We start from the raw sequence: 21634 nt of genomic DNA, 5'->3' as shown, positions 1-21634 counted from the left end.
AAGAATGTGGAACATTTTCATCTAGATTATAACTTCAATTGTTTCCAGTCGTCTTCTATGCTAGAGGAATTTTCAAAATATTTCCCTTCCACTTCTGTAGTTTCTGAATCTTCTGAGTTGAGTTGAGGGTATTTGAAAAGAAGTAACTTTCAGTTAATTTCCCATTCTTTAATGCTGTTGACAAAGGGCATTTAATATATTGTGTAGGGAAAAAAAATTGTGCAAGGGTAAGTTTATACATAAAATTTGTAGTATTTCTTCAACTTGGTAAAGTCAACTGGAAGCATAACAGAATCTGAGACATAAGGAAAAGAAATCAAATGTCATGTTTTCTAATCTTATACATATTAAATTATTTTTACAATGATTTTTAACCTGCACTGTGTTAGGTCAGCAATGTTCATTGCCTCTTCTGGGGGAACTGTGCATATGTTCCTGAGTTTAATAACATCTATACTTTTTTTTGTGTGTGTGTGTGCGCATAGCTTTCCTCTTCAGTATTATAAAAGAATTACATTTATCCTCTTGGGAACTGTTAATCGTTTTGATTCACTAAAGCAGTCTTTGTATGAACAGATAACATTTATCATTTGCTTAATAACTGTCATTTTATTTTCTAATGTTGAATAATCGGAAGTAAGAGAGGGAGAAAACACAGTTGTTTGTTTAACAAAGCAATTTGGCTGTTTGTACGCTTTTAAGAAAGGAGGCTATATAACTATATGTGCGAGAGAGGCACATAGGCAACACAGGTATTTAGGAACAATTTGTTTGTTTTTGGAAAAGGGATATGCTTGACAAAAGCTTAATTGTTGTTTTCCCGTACCTGTGCCAAGGCAAAGTACGTGCTGCAGTTAGCATGATGCTTCTGTGGGTTCACTCATGCGTCTGAGTATTCAGGAGAGAATGCTGGCAAAAGCCTCATTTTTGAACAGACCTTTCAGATAACCACATTTACCCTCTGTACTGTACTGTGTGCTATTGCATCCAATTTGAGGGCTCTTGAAAAAATATGCCTCGTTTTGTTCTTTGTAAATCTGTTGCTGCTTCACTTTGGAGCAGGTTTTGTTTTGATGTGTAGTGAAGCGGTATCCAGCCTGGTGTAACTAAATGGAGCGCAAGAGCTGGGGAAACAGTAAGTACAACAATCACACCTACTGTAGCAGAAGTGGGAGCAGAGCCATGAATACCTGGCTGACTGTCGTGATGACTGCCCTGTGCAGGCCTTATTTTTGAGTGCCTTTCAGTGATGCTTCAATTTTAACTCTTCCTCTCACAAAGCTCAAGATCAGAATGTGTTTAGGAAGTGCCATTTATGCTAGGCTGATGGCAACATGGGTGGTCTTCTGACTGGAGGAGCTTTGTGCATTGCAAGGAGTTGCTCCCCTTCCTGTCTGCTGCATCATGGGGAATGCTTATTATGATCTTGAAACTAATTTAGGAATGTACTGGTGGAAACGAGTACAGTGACGCTGCCTCTTGGGGTCTTCTGGCTCACCCTAGCATTTACACTCTAAGAAAAGCTTTAGATATGAATCTCTACTCTTCCACTTACTTGTTGTCTCTCTGACCCATTTGACTGTTTTCTTTGTTTTTGTTTGTTTTAAAAAGGCACTGATCTCTAGGTAATACAATTTTAATGTTAAGATACTTATACATCACTTTAAGTTTAAGCATATCCTGAGTCCAGTAAGTAGAAACAGATTTTTAGAGGAAGAAAGGGGCATTTTTAGAGCTATTCTGCAGTGATTTTTAATTCTTCAGAGGATTCCAGAGATTGCTGTGATGAAGGTGAAGCCTTTCTAGTAGACAAGCAGGTTGCTTGTTCTCCAGGATCACAAAGGCCTGTTGCAGTACGAACAAGGGGCCAGATTTGGACCAAAATCCATTACAGAGCTACCAAAGAACATTGTCTTTTGTGAGAAATGCTGCTGAAATGTGGCACCACGTTTGCAGGGAAGAAGTTTACCTCTTGATTTCTGGGAATTAAAACTTAATTAGGCCAGGTTTCTCTGAGAACCCCAAATAATTACATTCTCCTTTAAAACCCACAGGTTTATGAATAATAGAAGGCAAAGATTGAAGATGGCTATCCAAACTTCTTTTCTTTTCATTTTTTATTCTGTGTGTTCCTGGGGTACCTATTTAAATATCAAGAGGATGTTATTAGTTTCTTAATGACCAACCCTATAGCATCTAAACAAATTTCAAATGCCTTCTCATGGAGCTGTTTTGTTACTTTCAAGTAGTCAGGCTTGCAACACTAACTCATCTTCTGTTTGATAGCAAATCTGCTGAACATGGGGGAAAAAAAAAGGCTGAATGACTTCTCAGTCAATATTCCACCAATAAATGCGGTGGGTGGAAGTTCAAACCCCAGTGTTCACTGAGTCATCTTGTCAATCACATTAGTGATCTCTGCAGCATTTCATAAATGTCGTGACCACAGGTAGACACGCTTCACTTACTCATTCACAGATGGGCAGATTGTTATAGTGAAACCAGGGCTCCATGAAGCCAAAGACAGTTTTGTCAGGGATTTCTTGTCAAACTGGAAAGGAAATACATGATATTATCCATTTGCTCATTGCTTATGCCCTATCCTATATGACCAGGCTGCAAATTTTGAAACACTCATGTTCTGGTTTCCTTGGGCTGTCTGCCTGCTGTCTGTTTCCTTCTGTTAATTAATTCCCAACATGTTGTTTGATCCACTGGCTATTTGCAGATGTGTTTGACAGAGGGTTGCAGATTTCAAAACAACTAGTTTATTTTTATTTTTTTCTGCATGTTTCTGAAAATCAATGTCCAGAGAGAAGCTAATGCATCTCTTCAGGTAAGGAAATCCAGGGAGACTCAGCCACTATAAAGTTTGTTGGCATCACGTGCCTGGTCAGTACTGCAGATTCAGTATAGCACATGGGCATTTATTTACCTTGCCAGCAAACAAAAAAGAACCAGGTTGGGGGTCATGGATGAACTGAGTTTAGAGCAAGTGAGGGGAGACCAAAGTTGTGGGACTTTGTGGAGACATGGGGAGAGTCTGGAAGGTACTGAAATTGCCACATATTGCTTTACCCTCAGTTTCCCTTCCTAACTTCCATACTTGGTGTTCATCTCCTTTGCAAAGTACATAAAATTCTCTAATAAAAAAGCTGTGCAAAGCCTTGAGGAGTTGTTTTGATGTGATGAAAACTCTTGCATTCAAATTATGTCTGGTCTATAAAATATTGCTCAATGAGTTATCTATTCAAAACAAATATTCCTGTAATATCTGTATCTGTGCTGACATGCACATAAGGCATTAATGGAGACAGAAGAACATACTGGTACTTGACAAATAAAATTCCCTATTAATTTTAAACAAAAAATCAAGTGGGCAATGTATTTCAGTGGAGAAAACTGCCTTTCAGATTGTTGTGAAAGTCAGTTTCACCTTTTTACTGCAGTCTGTTCAGCAAGCAACTATATCCCACTGGATTTTACACAGTAATATTTTTAAAAACATTTTTGTTTGGTTGTTTATGTGAATGCTTTCAGGGGGCAAATAGATTTGTTCAGGCAAAACAATACTTAAACTCCAGGCATTGCATGCCAGTGTGAACTAATTAAAATCATATTGTGCAATAGGTCAATAGATCAGGAAGTTCTCCTTCTAATTAGAAGAGGTAGCTATAAAAAAACATATTCTGACTGAAAAAGAAAAGAAGAATTAAGAAAAATAAAATAGACTTGAGGAAAAGGAATCTGAGCCCTGCTTCTCTGCTGAAATCTGTGCTAAGAGTCAGCCCTTTCTTTTTTGAATCACGCTATGTTGCGTATTGAGAGATTTGAGACTTTAAATTACACTTCATTATGAATCTTTGCATTCATCCCTCTCACTACAGTGCCTGCCCATATTATGCATACTTCTTTCTGCAGATAACAACTCGTAGTCTGGCCTCCACAAATGGAGGTCTGACTGGAGTATTTGGATCTGTTTGTATTTGCTGTCAGCTTAGGCCTTTCATCCTCCTTAATATTTAAGCTACACCTCTTTTTTGTGGTTCTTGCTATCACCACAAATAGGTGCTTGGCCAAACTGAATAGGTGTCATCTTGGGACTGTTTTTGAGTGAGCCTTTTGTGCCAATTATTGTTTAGCTTTCATTCTTCCATCTTAGTAATTGGAAAGCATTTATTTTCAATAACACGTAGGTGTTGGGTGTTGTTTCACCCTGGAGCATAAACATAATTAGTAAAAAAAAAAAATAATATATATATATATGTGTATGTATATATATATATATATATATATATATATATAATAACAATAAAAAGATTTTAGATGGCAGAATAACTTCTTAATTTTTTTCTCTAGATTTTTGTCACTTCAGAAGGCAGATCTATGTCAGCCACGCTTTTGTTCTATAAAGAAAAGTTGAGCAGGGGGCCGACCTCCAGAGTCTCATCCAGCTGAAGTTATTCTCTGATTCTATACAAGGATATATGTTGAAAATAAAATACAAGAATCCTATTAAAACTAGTAAATCTAAGATGTCCGTTTACTGTTGTGAAAGGTATTATTTTTCCATAGGACCACGATGAGCTTCTCTTTAGTATGATTTTTGATAATACTGCAACGCATGAAATATTTATGGTGTAGGTTTATAAACTAACTCTAACTCTTCTGGAGTCTGTCTTATGAAGTGTTTCACCAGTCACATGTTTTGCTTATTCAGTTTGATCTGTGTATTTCAGAAGTACTTAGCGTATAACATTTTATGTATGATCTTGTGAAGGGAGGGGGGGTTACTTTTCTCACCATCTTCCCATCAGACGTAACTGTACAACTATGGCATTAGATCATTTTGTGTAAGTCATCTCGATGCTTTCAAAGTGCTTCTCCATCATTCCCTCAGTCTTGTTGCTTGCAGACGCTTCATCCTTAACATCACCACTGCAAGCAGAACGTATTAGTCATTCTAAGACAAGGCTTGTTTGTGCTTGTACCCTAGGGTGACTGTTGAATGTTTTTGTTCTGCCATTGCTCAGTTGTTTGTTAGTGCCTGTTTACAACTAAAACCTTAAGGGATGAATACCCTATCGTGCTGGCTTCTGTGTGTGGCTGGTGCGGAGTTCGGGTTTGATGTGAATTGCTACTTTGATCTTCTGAACTTTGATTCACACATGTTGTTTGGACTCGGTAAGAAAACTTTTGCCCTCTTATAAAGCAGAAATTTGTTTTATGTGAGTGTGAAAATTGGGGCTTTTGTCCATTATTTGCAGGTACTCAGGCATTGCTAAAATTCCTGAAAAATTCCAATAAATCCCAAGTAAAAATAAAGGCTGCATTTGCTTTGGTGTTTGAGTTGGAGCCTAGAGTATCCTTTGAAGGAGATCCCCTTGCTGGCTTCACTGCTCTGTTATTTAGTGTAATCAAGCATCACGGAGCACATGAGCTAGGTTTTGTTTGGGTAAAGCTAAACTGGGAGATGTGGCTCTCAATCATTCTACTGGAAAACTGGCATTCAGCCCATGGGCCGGACAAGAACTAGTTCCCTCAAAGAAGCCCTGAGTCCCCCAGACTAAACAACACAAAAACCTCCTTGCCACCAATAAAAACCATGAAACATGGGCAGTGTTTATACTACAGGTTCTCAGCTTCAGTTGTTTTATTCCACAGATGTGCTCTTGTTGGTTCTCTGTATTTGATAATGAAGATGTAGCGTAAGTACTAAATTTTGATAGAAAAATGAACATGGGGCTTAATATGCCTTTTGTGTAGGTAGCAGTTTGCAATGCTTCTTCAAACTTCCTTACCAAATTCACCTTAGTTTCTTCTCACAATCCCGCGCATGACATTCTATTTGCAAGCTTGCCTTTGAATAATATGTAAGTAAGTAGACAAAGGAATTTTTAAAAGCATGCTTTCTGGCAGTGGGTGGAGTAATATCACACAGTAAGTTGAAACTTATTTTGCATTTGACACCATTGACTTAACTGTTCAGATTATTTTTTAATAGGGGTAAAGATTGTGTCCCGTGTACATTTCCAGAAAGGAAGCTGGCTTTGAAGTGGAATCTATGCCCAGGGTCTATCACTGATGCAGTCTTTGGAGCTTCGGTATCTACAGCCCACATTACATGCCCTCTCGCTTTATTCTTTGGCAGATTAGAATGATCACTTGTTTCTAGTGGTGTCAGGCTGCATTTAGATATGAACCACATATGGCTAAGAAAAACAATAATGTTAATGAGTCCGGCTTAAAATTTGACGTAACTTTTCAGAAACCGATGAACTCTTTGCTATCTTTATTTCTGTGCAAGCTTTATAAACCAGGACTTTCCATCTTTTCTGTAAAATGCTAGAAATGTACCTTTTCCCCCTTTAAAAGAAAGCTGGAAAGGAAAATCTGGAGACCTAAGTATAATACCACGTATCACAAGATGTATGTTGCTCAGTCTTTCTACTTATCATCATATGTGGTTTTGTCAAAACCTTATATGTTGGACAGAGATGCATTTGAGTATGTTTATTGCAGCTTTAATGGGCTAATGTTGAGCTGCTTTTCCCTTTTAAAGTGGTGTCTCAGTGCCCCAGTACTACTTTGTTAATACCGCTCAAACTGCGGAGAACTTGAGACGCTGTGGGTAAATTGTTGTTCAGAATTACCTCTTAAAATCCAGTTAATACTTTACTTATCCATGGAACATTGCTATGGAATTGATGGTGTTTACTCGTTAATTACTGTAGACTGCAGCTCACAGTGCTGGCACTGTGGCTTGTTTGTTACATGTGATGATCGCTTTATAAATGTCAATAAAATCAAGACAAAAACCTCTAGTACAACTGGAAGTAACAACTCAGTATTTTCCTCATTAGTTTTGGCAGCAAAGTAGTCTTACAAAGCAGTATGCAATAAAACACCAGCCAACTGAGTCCCACACTGTGGCTATAATTACATATTTTTGCTTGCTAATCAGTAGAATATTTCTGTGTACACTATTATACTTTAATGGTTCTGTTGCAACACCAAATTTACTACAATGTTCTCTTGAAGAAAATGGCACATAATGATTTTGTATTTACTACAAGAAGATATTAAACTAAATAATACATAATGATGCTGCACAGATTAACCAGCTCTTTAGTTCTTCTGTTCCTTATCTCTCTTTTAATAGTGTTTTAGGACAAACATAAAGTTATTTGGGAGGGAATTGCCAGAATTACTGAACTGGTAGATAGAGCCATCTGAGTGGGATGTCTTGTTTCTTACTTGAGAACTATTAGACTGTAATTTTAAGCTGTGCTTAGTACTTTAATTTCGCTTCCCACAACTGATGGAACATAAGGAGGGCTGCAGCCAACTCAGATAAGTAATAAGTTCATTAATTACAGGCTTACCTTTCTTGTAGGTTAAAAAAGCTTGTGTGGGGCTTGATTAAACAGGCTGCTGGGTATGGACCTGTGCAGGGCTGGACAGGAACAGCACAGAGAGGTTCCATGTGCAACTTCTGGATAGTGAGCCTTCGATTAACTCTAAAGGTCACCTACTACTATTAGGCTTTGTGTCCTTCTCCTTTTTTTTTAATTGTTTTTTTGTTCAAAGTGATTGCACTGCAAAAAAACAAGTACAGTGGGCAATGTGGGAGGCATTTCTTTATCCAACACTATTTCCATTATCTTGCTGTTTCTTCTGACCTTAGATAAATTAAAAAGAAAAAAAAAATCTGGTTATTACTCAACTTCTTTTTAACCATGGCTATGCAGTCACTGAAATTGCATTTGATCATTATATGTATTATATGAATATATTTGAAAATCCTGGCTTCGTATAATGCTTTTCCATTTACCTTGGAAACAGAACTTGCCTGTCAGAGTCAGTCTGTCCAGGAGTGGAAAAGGAAGGCAGCAGGGTTGGAGGATGGGGGCTTATGCCCTTTACTCCACATACCAACAATTATGTGGTGAAGTTGTGCTAATGCCTCTAACATTTTCATACGTTTGTCAGATTCTGCAATGAAATCTGACAAATTAGTGAAAGCAAATAGTTCTCCTCCTGCATTTTATTTGTTGCATGAGTCTCTGTCAGGATATGATACTCTTTGTTGGGGAAATTGTACTTCATATTTGTGACATTTTTTGCATGTTGCTGGAAAATATTTGATAATTCAACATTGCTGAATGCTGTTTGTGTCCTAGATCTTCCAAGCTCCCCTTTGGCAAGCATTTGTCTTAGATCTTTTGCACGTATGATTTGTCATAGCTTCTCAACAAAAGGATGAAGTATTTGAAATTTTTTATTCCTATTTGTAATGCTTGTGTTAAAACACGGTCTGAAAGAACTTTGTTCAGACATCATTTTCTGGTTAATCTAGTGTTTACCTTTTTCTTCCCTTGTATTTATTCCAGTTGAATACATTGTAGTGTGTTCAATGGGATTTACGTATTGCAAGGAGATTTTTGTATAATTAATACTGTTAATTAATCTGGCTTCAGCCATCACTCCAAATTGAGAGGACTCCGTGATTGCAGACTGAGAAGCATCTCAACCAAGATTTCTCCCTTCAGTGGTTCACGATAAAAGTAAATTAGCACACGTGAAAATGGTCCAGGAAATAAGAAAAACAGCTAGTACTCAGTAAATAATTCAGAGTATTCCTATAGCTGCTAAGCCTTACTGTAAGCAAGAGGATATCTGCTTGTTGATACTTAGTCCTACTCCTTTGTATACTCCAGCTGCTGTCCTAACTCTGAGTTCCCACAATCCCTGTGTTTTTGAAGTCCTTTGTATGTCGTGGTGGCTCACCTTCAAGCCAACTCCTTTACTTCAAAAATATATATTTACGTATAAAAATAAAAATCTGATCTAATGGATATAACTTCATAGTAATCTATGCAACAGATGCATCTTAAGTTTTAATTAATAAAGTTCTTACAAAAAAGGAAACTATAGACTTTGGCTTAGACTGATGTTAACCAGAGTAACGTAACTGTCAGTATTTGTCACTATTAATGCTGTTGCAATGCTTGCTGTGTACCTGGGTTTTCTCACTGAATTCAGTCTATCTCAGGGACTTTCTCCATTTTCAAAGATCTCCATGAAGACTGTGTAACCTGTGCAAAACCCATCCTGTTCTTAGTGACTCTGCCTGCTGGGACAACTAAATGCCTCACTGATGAAGGGAAGCCTGTGAAGCTGAGATTTTTTTCTGTGGGAATGGGGACATGCAGAACATATACAGAACCACTGCCTTCCGAACTGGATGTAGTCACTTCTGCAACTTATCTTTCCTATAGTAGTTTCTTCATCTTGTCTCCTGTGGTCTGTGCATCAGCATCACCTAAACCTGCATGGAGATTTGCTGATGCTAAATAGTCAAGCTGAACCGGTATGGGTTAGAGGAGAAGGGAAGAGAAAACTCTTGAAAACAAACAAGCTCATTGCAAAGTTTTTAGAACATAATATTTGAAGTCCTAAGTCATAAAAGCTTTTTCTTTGCACATCTGCTCATCTTTCTCTTGCAAGATTTTTAAGGGAAGGGGAGCTATTGGATCCACCCCCCTTGGGTTCCAGCAGTGGGTAACTTTAGGCATTACTTTGTTTTCAGTATACCTCTAAAATACTTAGGAATGACACGCCAGCAGCTTGTTGGACTGTGAGGATGCACAACAGTTACAAGGCTCCCTTTCACTCCATCCTCCTACAATTATTACTTGGTAGCCTGTTCTCTCTGAATCCTTGACCCGTGCCTGACAACTGTTAGCTGATCATAGTGAATAAATTTGTATAATCACTGTGCGATTACTGCTTAATAACTATACTCTGAGTATGCAAATACCTACCCTGGTTTAATGTAACTCATCTCCCATGCACTTAGTATTTTTGAAGCATTTAGAAGTAATGGAGCATGCTGCTGTATTGTCCTCTCTCTCCATACAGAGCCCTAAAATGCTGAAAACTGCAGAAGAGGGAAAGATGTATTGTTTAAAAAAAAAAAAAAAGTTAACAAACAGCAGAGGGAAAATGATGCTTGGCTATGTGTCTTATAAATGGGGGGAAAAACCAAACAAACAGAAACCTTCCTGAAAAAAAATGCTGTTTTTTTTTTTTTTTTTTTACCAATTTCATTCTGTTTTTCTAAGCTAGGTCATGTTTTTTCTCAGAACAATCTGCAGTATTTATTTCTTTGCTAATGGTTCTGTCCACATTACACAGAGGACTACATAAAATTGGAAGATAAAATTCCAAATGCGTGTACAAATCTGAGATGCTCACAAAATGCTAAAAAAGAAAAAGGCATTTTGGGGTGATATAGATAAGACATCCTGCTAGCTTTTGAGCTGCCAACATGGAAGAGTTGGAAGAGTATTTTATGGAAGCACTGGTAATTTCTTACTCTCTTCTTAACCTCTATTTTAAAGCATTTGCCATTGACCATCATGTGAGATGGGTTGCTGGTGGACACTGGGTCTCACCAGTACGTCTGTTCCTACGTCTTGACTTCTTTTACATGCAGCATCAAAACATTAGTAACTTTTTTTTTTCATTGCTCTTTCAGGAGTGTTTTGTTTTGTTTTAATTTTTTTATCTACTTGTTTCTTTACTGTTCCTCAGAGTTTAGCTTAATGTTTCAGAACAGTGCAGGAGGAAAAACTGACTGCATAGTTCTATGCTCTAGACAGAGATTGATATCTGGGTAGCAGCCTAATAGCTTAATAGGCATCATGGCAAAAGAGAGTTTCGGTGAGCTTTTAAAAGCAATAACGTGATTATTTGCTGTGAGTTCCTCCTGTGCTTGAGGGAGGAAGCACAGAGGTGTTTGTTTAAAAAGGACACCACCAAGGGGCTGGAGGAGGCTGGCATCTTAGTGCAGGTAGCATTGACTTTCTGTGTGGGAAGTGGTAAGCAAAGCAAAGGAGTTCTGATGTCATCTCCCTAAATATTTGCATCTAAGTTCAAGGTAGAGCAGAAGCCTCGATGTTAGGTGGAGGCTTAACTAACAGTTATATTTGTACCTCTGAAATAGGCAGAGCAATGACTAATTTACTCACACAATTTCCTGCCTGTTCAGGTGGACACATCTCTATCTTTTTTATTTTTTTCCCCACACAGTCCTATTCTTAAGCAGGTCCATATTTTTAATTTTTAATAATGAGGGTCTTGTAATAATAGCACAGTAGCATGAATGGAAATCCAGGACAAAATAAAATAAGTAGGCATCCTAGCATCAAAATGAAGCGCGGACTGTTTGCCTATGTGGTATCCAGCTGAAAGTGAGGTACTGTGACTGCCCAGGAGCCTGAGGAAAGGATTTTGGAGTCACCAGTCTCATTTCTTCAGGATGATACTACATTTGAAAAAAAAAAAAAAAAGAAACAAAACAAACTTTGCAGCTTTTTAAGGTAAGAAGTGTCAATTTTGGAAGCAAGTTCAGCTGAACATGAACTGAATTTGGTGTCGTAGCACAGAATAGCCAGAAATTTCACCTGACTTAGCTTCTTACTTCACTTATGAATGAACAACAACATGCAATTTGTCCGCTTGCCACAGCGAGGTATTTCAGGCTTAGCTGTCTCAGTCCCATCTGCAGAAGACTGTGGTGTGTCAGGTGTCTCAACATTAACACAATTAAAAGGAAGTGGATGGTTCCTTCACACATGCCTTAATGTCAGGATTTTGGACTGGGAAAAACTGGAAAAACACTATTGGAGCCTTTCCTAGTTCTTTTTTTACTGCCAAAAGTGTGACATTCAGACAGGTTTATCAGACCCATGTTTCTCAGAGCCCTTATGCTGCTTGAGTGGGCTGACAAAAGTGTGAATCCTATTGACATTATAACTCTGTCTACAGAATTGAAGTGGAGCTAAGAAAGATGACGTCCCAAGTATGAGATAAAACGCATGCAATATTTGTTGCTTGGTTGGTTACAGAAGGGACTTACCAATTGTCATCGCTAATGTGACACAACTTTTGCTCAGCTTTTCGTATAGTTTTAATTTGAGCTTCTGTTACCCCCAAGATATTTGACTAAAACAAAGAAAAGGTATCTGCCAGAAAATGTGAGTTTACCATTGTTATTCTTTCATGTTTTTCAAAGTAAGAATGATTGATTTTATGCAATAATTGTAGCACATACCTAACATTTAACAGACCCATGAGTAAATGAGTTTTATTTTGACATGGACATTGATTGTGTTGGGTTGTGCAGCTGCTCTGGCTATCCTTCAGTGTGAACCATATCCAGATTAAGGACAGTCCTATCATAAAGCGTTGAGTTGGTTTTAAAAACTTTTCACCTTAGCAGGCAAAACCTGCTGTTTTTTAATGGTAAATTTGAAGGATCTCATCTAAACAATATTCTAAAATATAAGTTTCCCAGGGATGACTTTACAATAAAGCTAAGATATGCCGTTGCTTTATGTAGGCTTGTTCCTTGCTGTTTGTACTGGAATAATGTTTTTACTACTTACTATTATTTCATGAAATTCCCTCTGCAGCATGGTTTAGTGGTTGGTGTTGGCTGGACCTAGAGTTTTATTTCTGGCCACTGCAAGGCCCTTTGTGCAATTGGAAATGCAGATTCTTAGCTGAAGACAGGTTCTGTACAGAGAATGGGAACTGACACCCAACCAGTAGCGTAAACTTCGGGGTTTTGAACTCTGGGTTCTGTCTTGGTTCAACTCAGGCATAGGCAGTAAGAATCTATGAAAGCTAGTATTTAAGAAAAACTGCAAATTTTGATTGTCTGCGGTGAGACAGGAATCTAATTCAGTGAAGCAGCCATCTCAAAATACACAGTTCATCTGCGTTTTTGTTTTTAAAATGGAGAATTTTAAGGCTAAGTCAGATCGTGCTTTTCAACTCCTTCAGTTGCTGGCTGGAAAGTACTGTATAAATGCAAAGTATTTAAAATTAATTATGTTGGAGGCCTATAAACCAGTGCATTGATTAAAAATCTTCAGTTCATTAAACTTCCCCATGGCAGAGGCCATCTCGGTAATATAAACTGCCGTTTCTAGCAGCGGCGGCCGACTGGCATCTGTGTAGTAATCTTTTTAAGATCCCCACCTTTGTTCATTAGACCAGCAGCTGTTGTCTCGTGCTGTGCAGGATTTATTTCCCCATGACACCAGTCTTGGAGGTGCAGTTGTGCCTTTCCCAGTACTTGATTCCAGTGAGCTTCCTAGAGGCGCTTTACCAGTTTTGCGGGGCTTTTTGTTGTCCTCATTTTAGCGTGCATTCCTGCAGTGAGCTTTCTGAAAGGACCACAAGTACTGAGGATGTGTATAACACAGGTGTGCTGCAGCTGGGGCAAAGCAGATTCCTCTTGTGTGACCTGAGCAATGTATCTGTTATAATAACATTTTTCTGGTTTGATTCACTCCTGGCATTTACCATGTGGAAGAACAGTAAGGCTTCATAGATAAATCATGCACCGTTAACTTGCTTAAATAAGTAAATCTCCTGAATTTCCTGGTGAAAACCAGAAACAAAAAGATCTGGAAAAGCACCAAGAACAGGAATTACTATGGAAAAAGAGTATATAGTTTCTTGAAATATAACATGATAAGTCTGCATATGTTGTTTACACCATAACTTGAATTCACCCAGCCTCAGATGCAAGGTCACAAAAGAAGTTTGGGGCTTATTATTCCCAGGGGCTGAGGGGGGGGTTGTATTATTTTGCTGTGGTGTTTGATTACCTTACCCTTTTTTATTACCATCTGCACCGCAAGGCTGGTTTTGCTGAGGTTATTTTTTTAAAAAGCAGCATCCCATGATACCCTTAAGTCTCTGCTTCCTGTGCTTTTGCTTCATTTGCAATTTTAAGAGATTTTCTCTAAGAATTAGATTTATTCTACATTGTGCATTAGTAAATTAGCTATTTTTACTATCTAACTTTAACCCTTTAATTCTGGAGAACAAATGCAGTTAATTTACAAGAAATTAGATAAGAAGAGATTTAACTTCTTAGCATCCTGTAGTGTCCAGTAGTGTCAAGAGTTGTTTTCAAAGATGTCCACATTTTCCTAAACTCATTGTTCTTAGTACACTCTCATTTTTCCTAGGAATTTTATTTTGAAACTTAATTTTGTCCATGTATTTTAAGCAATTATTTTCTGGCGACTTTTTTGTGCAACCAACACCATTGACTGCAGTAGTGTCGGAAAGTTTTTCTTCATTAGCAGCTTCTGCTGAATTGTTGGGAGAACAGAGTGCTGTCCCTGGTGACTCCTAAAGCTTATGGATGCGTGCAAAGTGATTGCTAATATTATTTTTAATGAAAAAATGTTGGGGTAGTACTGTTAATAGCTTTACGCAAGCATGAACTACTTCAAGTACAGCGCTAAATCTCAAACTCCTTGAGCCGTTCTTCAGCCCTCAAAATGTAATTCCTATACATACACCTTCAAGACTAAGGACCCCCTTCCATGTGCTTCTCCAGCCGAGGCAGCATGAAGCAGTAAATACAGAAACCCCATTTCTGCTGGCTCTCCACGCATGGCAGTGCAGTGAGTAACTGGATCACATTTAAAAGCACAACTCAACCAGCTTAAGTCTTCGTAGGCATCTGAAAGTAGAAGTGTTGTGTGTTTCCTCCCAAACATTTATCCTATCTCAGGGTGACTGTTGGGGTGCAGAAAAGAAGAGGAACCATCCCGCAGATCGCTGCTGCCTCTCTGGCAGCGCCTCCTGCCCCAGTCACAACTCATCTAGTCAGAGTGCGGTCAAAAATCCTTAGAAATCACTTGGTTATAAGCATGCAAATCATATCAAGAAGCACAGTGCCAGAAGGACAGTTAGCAGCCTTGCCTGTAAGACTTGCCTTCAACTCTTGCCAGTACCTAGAAATGTCAATTCTTCAGCACGCAGACCAGAGGCGTGATTTCTAGTCAGCTAGATAGTTTTGTCTGTGGGGTTTTCCCACATCTTTTCTGTAGTTGTGAGATGACAGCTCACTTGGGTATATAAATGACCCCAACTATGCATATGCGTGGTTTCCATAAACCTGGGCAGGAAGACAGCCTGTAGAAAATAGGCAAATTATGAAGCAGAGTGATGTCTTCTGAGCAAAATGACGTTTTTGACTGGTCGTAGAAAACAGTGATAATGCCTAATTCCTTATCACTGTCACATGATGCGAGTCAGATCTGAGCGTAAGTAAAGTGCCTGGGTTTTTACAGGCAGCTGCACAAAGGAATTCCAGGAAAGGAACAGTGGGTTGTGGCTTTACATTTTCTAAATCTGTTTTAAAAAATGCAGATGAGCACCTATATATCAAACTGATGATACAGATGAAGTATTTGAAATCAATATATCAAAGATTCTTCACTTTCCTACAAAAGTAATTTGTCAGCATGCCATTATTATCATGTAAATCTCTTCCTCCTTACCACACAATAACAATATATCTTTGGACATCATTTTTCCCTCCTGAGGTTGTTGCATTATCTGTAATTTCCATAAAGTTATCCTCTTAACAATGCTTACTTCATTGTACACTTATATTGCTAGTCAGTGCCCTCTCTCAGGAAACAAAATAGCTCACATGAATGTTTTGTGCAGGCCTCTCCATGATTTTTTGAATTAATACAGCGAAGGCATGTTTTAGCAGAGGCTGAAGTATCACATTTAGATTTGATAATTTACTCTATCTTTGCCATTTTTTTTTCTTTATGTTATGCAGCGCTCATATTTAGCAAGATGTTTCACTACTTGGGTTTGTGCTAGAAGAATTATCAAAGTTGTGTCACATCTATATTATTGGAAATATAGGATGTTTCTAGTATGATTTACTGAGTTCTCGTTGTATAAAATGGAAAATGTACACATTGATCAGAGGTCATCTTGCTCAAGTATTTCATAACTATGGTAGAAGAAAAGTTATTTAGACAACAGTGATTTATTTTTTTTCAAAAATCATTCTTCTGTGCGGTCACTGAAGTATATCAAATGCTAATGTCTCAGTTTCCATCTATGCCTGTCCAGAGTATTCAATCATTTTCTGTTAAGCCATCTTTATAAGAGAAGCATGCACTTCTACTTGTTTGTTTTTGGCAGATGTCTTCCATTTTCCTTGTCATATGTCAAAATTGGTTATGATAGAATTGATTTGCCTCAGTTAAGAATTCAATTTTTTTCAATTACCTTTTCATCCTTCTGGAGGCTGCTCCGATTACTAAGGCTCGGAGAGGACCTGTGGGGAGCCAGCTCCAGGAAGCCGTGACAGGCCATCGGTGCCTTGGTTGGGTGTGCACTGAGAGCTTGCTTCTTCCATCGTGAGATGGTTTATGGCTGCAGAGCTGCGACTGCCTTTCTGTTGGCCATTGCAGCCGATCCGGCACATGGTTTGTTAATGCATTGGGTACATTAATGCGCTGTGCATTTAGAAGGGGCAAATCTGTGCTTCCACTTCCCCATCAGAAGCGATGGTTTGTTTTTGCAGGTTTTGTTATTTGTCTGTGCTCTGAGCTGGATCTGGGTGAAAATGAATGCAATTTTGTGAAAAAGAGGTTGATTTATCCATATGATTTGGTTGAGAGGGTAGCTGAACAAGCAATTGTACAGACACAGCTAAAGGCAGGGTGCCTAGCGGTTAGGGACAAGAAATTGCTCAGGGCTGGAAATGCTTAATCCGCTGCCAAGGGATAACTGCATGGATTTGAGTCCTTGTCCATCCAGTGCTCCCGAGGTGAAAGACTTCTTCCTCTGTTGAGGGTTGCACATAAAGTGCTAGTGCTAAGCATTAGTGCTCTTTTTTTTTTTTTTTTTTAAATGTTAATGTCTCAGGAAACAGTAATGTTAGTAGAGATGGTGGTGGTAGTGGTGCTTATAAAAATATACTTGAGGTTTCAACGCATTCTGTTTTACTTATCCTGCTTGGTTTGGAAAAGCACTTAGTAATTAAGCTAAAATAATTAAATAGGATATTAAAAGCACAGGATAGATTTCCAGCATTCTTTTTTCCCCTTGAGGTCACAAAATATTATTCTTGCATTAACATCCTGAAGTCTGTTGAGCAGAGATTTTGGGCACGTTAAAAGCAAAAGTTCAGTTAAGGTAAGGAGTAAGACTTGGCATCTTGGCGTAGTTGGTGCACAACATGCTTACAGCTCCACAAGCACATCCTTCTCAATGAGAAGGTTTCAGAAAATACATTGAAGGTGGAACAACACGTGATTCTGTAATTATCTTTCTGTCTAATACAGAGCATTTCAAAATGATGATTTGAAAATCAGTGGTGCAGCGTCCAGGATGAGTATGGAGAATTATAAGCAAGTGCTTATCTGATTTCACTGTGTCATCTGAGTATTAACCCTGCCAGAGAACACCTCCCAACAGATAGCCACGATTTTAACACTCAGTCGAAGGCTTAATTCAGATAAAGGTGTTATCTGCCCCTCAACTCAGGGACAGATGGGTTCAGAGAAATGTGCAACACCTTGCAAACCCAGCTGTGCCCCTCATGCAGAAAGTTGTCGTTTCCATTCCAGCTTCGGAAATGACTCGGGGGTGAGGGAGCTTCCTGAGCTCCCTGCCTCCTGGCTCACAGTGAGTAGCCAAGTGGCCAAGCCTTGGATGGTCCAAGCCTTTCTGTAATAGCCTGTAGAGAGGTACACAAGTTAGGCTGTGAATAGATTATGTGCATCTCTTGAAATCCCAACTCCAATTAGCTTTTCAAACTTCTTTTGCTTTAATCATTTCAGACATGCTGCTGGGAACTGTTGTAGAGTTGAACTGGTTAAAGACAAAGTAAAATATTGAACAATGCAAATACAGAATCTGTGTTTCGTGTCTGCACAAGTATTTGTTTAGCGTTTCTGCTTCAGCTTATTTTATCTTTTTGATTTGATAGCGTAATTTATACGGTGATTATTGTCTGTACTGGAACTTCATCATTGCTGCTGACTTAGGGCCTTCTTGTAGTTGCTGTGTTGGTGCACATACTATTTCCTTTTTTGTTTGTTTGTTTCCCTTTTCTTAAACTTTTTTTTTGCTATAATTACAGTAAATGATTTCTTTGATTGCATGTTGAGTGAGCAAAAATGCTGTGCCAGCAGCCTTTTTTTTTTTTTTTTTTTTTTTTTTTTTTAACTTTGCTGCTGCTACTATTCTTTTCCTGGCTCCTGAGGGTAAAAAGATCTATGCACTCTCCTAATTTTCTTGCATACTTAGCTGCAATTGCAACCTTTAGTAATTATTATTTAATTAACTCCGAAGTATTGAGTGAACAACGCAAAACAAAAGAGAAAAAGAAAAGGAGGAAGGTCAAAACAAGGTATTTTTGTAATTTTCAAATCCATAAGCATTAACAGGACACTGACATTAAATAGCCTGCATAATTCTAGAAGAATCACAGCTCTGTAGTACAAGGCAGTTTGGTATTTAGCTGGGAATCAATTTTATTTTCATAATTGGTAGTAAGAATTTCTTTGAGCTTTGAATAAGACCACTTTCTGTTATGGAAAATTTAATTCTGCTTTACCTTTTTGAAATGTTTTCTTTCCAGTTAGCAGCTGTTTACTAAATACTATTTTTCTGGTAAACATTGACTAATTCTGGCAGAAAAATGTTTGTATATACTTGAATGTCTGCTTATAGATCTGTAGGTCTCTGCGTTTAAAAATGAGCAGTAAATGTTTGTGGCCATACATTTGTTTGAATACAACATTAAGACTAGCTTTTAATAAACAGAAGTTTCTGGGTTTGCTTTTGTAGTGGACGGCTGCATACACAGAGCTGCTGGGCCCTGTTTAGTTGCTGAATGCCGCAACCTGAGTGGCTGTGAGACTGGACAAGCAAAAATTACGTGTGGATACGAACTACCTGCAAAATGTAAGTCGACTCCTTCTCAACATTTTCTTTTTGTTTTAAGCACGTGGAGCTGGTGTGCATGCTTTATTTCCCTGTAGTCTAATTCAACAAGGTATTCATTTTACAAAATTAGCAGCGGGACTTAATTAAGCATGTTCTGTAATAATGCCTTCCCCTCAAAGCAATTCAGGCTTTTCTCAATGATTATTTCACCTATGTTACCCAATGAAAACTTACATGTTTCAAAAATATAAAGCATCTTTCATGTTTACTTTTTTTTTTTTTTTTCAAGCTAAAACATATCCTTTCATATGCATAATAAAGGATTTGAAATGCTTTAAGAAGTATGAACAAAATATACATTATCATATTTAAGTTCCATGGAGACAGTTTTTGGAAATGTTGCATATTTCATATTCGTCATGCAGATTCCTTGATTGTGAATACTTTGAGAGCTGAGGAGATCAAAGTGATGTATTGTGTTTTCAGCTGCTACGTAGAGGCTGATTGGCAATTACTGTGAAGGCATCTGTCACACTTTAGCTTTCGGCAGAGTGCAGCTCGGTGCTGGAATTCTTTTGCACTTTCAAAGCGGAATTGCCAAAATTCCTTATTTTAAATAGGAAGAAGGCAATTTCACCTTGCTGCATAGTTGTTGAGCTGGTCTTGGAAAAAATTAACATGTTGACACCATGTTGGTTGGACACTCTGTTATGTAAGAATCAAATGTAGGAAATCTCTTCAAGTTTGGATCTTACTAAAAAAAAGTATGTTAAGAAATGATGATACAAATATCAAGCATGCATTACAAACAGCATATAGCTAGAATTGAAGCTTTTTTTTTTTTTTTTTTTTTTAATATGCAGTCTGCACTAGGAACACGCCTCATTCAAATGTATTTAGATCTGTTCTCTTAATTCATTTCAGGCCGTTTCCACATAAAATCAAATGCATACTGCAGAAATGGGCATCTTGTTAAGTTCCTGTGGCCCTTAATGCCATAGGTAAAGAAGAAAATTGTGTTCTAGTCATTTGTTGACACCTTCTATAATGACTATGATGAGAACTACCAATTACTTCCTTGACAGTGAGTTCTTTTGGGTAGACCTGTGCGGTGTTAAGAGTTGGACTTGATGATCCTTAAGGGTCCCTTCCAACTCAGGATATTCTATGATTCTATGATTCTAATTGCTGCATGTGGGAAAACTTTATTTTACACATAATTTTACCACATGTTAAAAAATAAAACAACAGCCAAACAAACAAAAAACAACAACAAAAAAACTTTGCTATATTTTATACATAGTTTGACCACATTAATGATTAGTTATGAAAGGTAAATTTCACTTCAGATCAGGGATGTTGCTGAGGAAGATACAATGTGGTAGTTACGTGTTTTGTTTTTTTTCTTATACGATGAAAATCTTTACCAGATTCCTATAGAATGGATAAAATTATCAAATAACTACTGACAGTAGATAATCTACTGTGGATTTTTGTGATTTAATTCTTCGTTTAAAAAAAAAATATATTTATATATAAGTATAAAAAAAAAAACTTGGGAGGCTCAGAAAAGTTGCTCATCTATTGGTGCATAATACCTCCCATGTATTTTAATGAGAGAAACTAAATGCAAGGTACCAACACAACAAGCACTAACTGCATTTGAAAGAGAGAGTCATGTCTGAAGCATGGCCTCCCTTTAAGTTTTATAGCAGTTTAATGTGTCTTGCTTTAGTTAGGTTTGTAGAATGGGATCTTGCCTGAAGACTGTAGGGAAAATTCTGTTTTGTTCTTTATATAGGAATAATAAACAAAACAATAAGAAAACCCATTATCACTTGCAGTTTGAAATAAAACCTGTAACCACCTGCAGAGAAAAGCCAATATTCTGCTTAATCGATATTCTTAGAAATTGAAATTGCATCCAAGATGCATCTATTTGTATTTGATCATGCATCAGATGAGATGGAGAAAGGATACATTAACTGGCAAACAGACAAAAGGAAAGAAATGTACAGTTTACATGCAGAGTCTGAGAATTAGTACTCTTGGCTTTTTATATTTTTTTCCTTGAAATGTATTTATGTTTATCAACTGTTGTTTTCTTTTGCTTTTCCCTTTAGAAGCTTTTGGTTGTGGACTCATTAAATTACTGTATCTTGTACACTGTTCATCTGGAAGTGATCAAACAGTTCAGACTGTTTTCATGTTTTAAAGAGCCATAGAGCCACTTGATATATTCTGTCATTCTGTGTCACTTTGCCGTAACAGTATGACAATTTAAAAGTCTTTTACGTCTGACTTTTGCAATGGAGCTGCAATACGACAGGAGGCCTGGATTTTCCCATCCAGGTGTGCTATGATGCAATCGTGCGTGTCAGCAATTTGTTTGAAGTCATAGGCGAATGGATAGCTGCCAGCTTTTACGATGAGTTTGCTCTTCACCTATCTATTTGTATACCCGAGGCCAACTACAATAATCCATTAACAGTTTGAGTAGTGTAATGATTATTTTGTTGTCTCAGGTCTTCTTGTGATTGTGGTTGGATGAATAATAATATTAAACGTGAAATGTTTTTCCAACTGTGATGAATTGTTATTATTATTTTTTTATTTATTTAACCGAATAGTAAATGTTCCAATCATATTTCCTACCCCTGGGATTTCCCCATCTCTAGTTCTTGATCTTGAATTGTTTTGCTTGGAAACAGTTTGCTGAACTCAGCAAAGCTGCTCCAGGACAGAGCAGCCTGCACAAGTGCTGTGTGGTGCAGGACTTCTTAAACTGAAAACTCTGCGTTACAGAAGATTTAGTATTCAAAGATCATAC

The 21634-nt window shown here is 37.7% G+C and overlaps 1 protein-coding gene across 7 annotated transcripts in view; it reads left to right on the top strand.

Moving 5' to 3' along the window:
* The window catches only part of MACROD2 (mono-ADP ribosylhydrolase 2), an 862160-nt gene that overhangs the window by 239880 nt on the left and 600646 nt on the right, over positions 1–21634 (top strand). For 3 of the 7 annotated variants that reach the window (XM_027453320.3, XM_027453322.3, XM_013099839.4), the window contains exon 5: positions 18706–18822. The exons of 1 other annotated variant lie outside the window; for it this stretch is intronic. In XM_027453320.3, the coding sequence (XP_027309121.2) occupies positions 18706–18822 (117 nt within the window). Of the gene's footprint in view, positions 1–1095; positions 1136–5057; positions 5185–18705; positions 18823–21634 lie in introns of those variants that run through there. 3 more of the 7 variants (XM_072035279.1, XM_072035276.1, XM_072035277.1) reach the window with 2 other exon arrangements.

The sequence above is a fragment of the Anas platyrhynchos genome, chromosome 3, assembly GCF_047663525.1.
Source record: "Anas platyrhynchos isolate ZD024472 breed Pekin duck chromosome 3, IASCAAS_PekinDuck_T2T, whole genome shotgun sequence".
NCBI lineage: Eukaryota > Metazoa > Chordata > Aves > Anseriformes > Anatidae > Anas > Anas platyrhynchos.
This window is presented reverse-complemented; position numbering and strand designations above follow the sequence as displayed.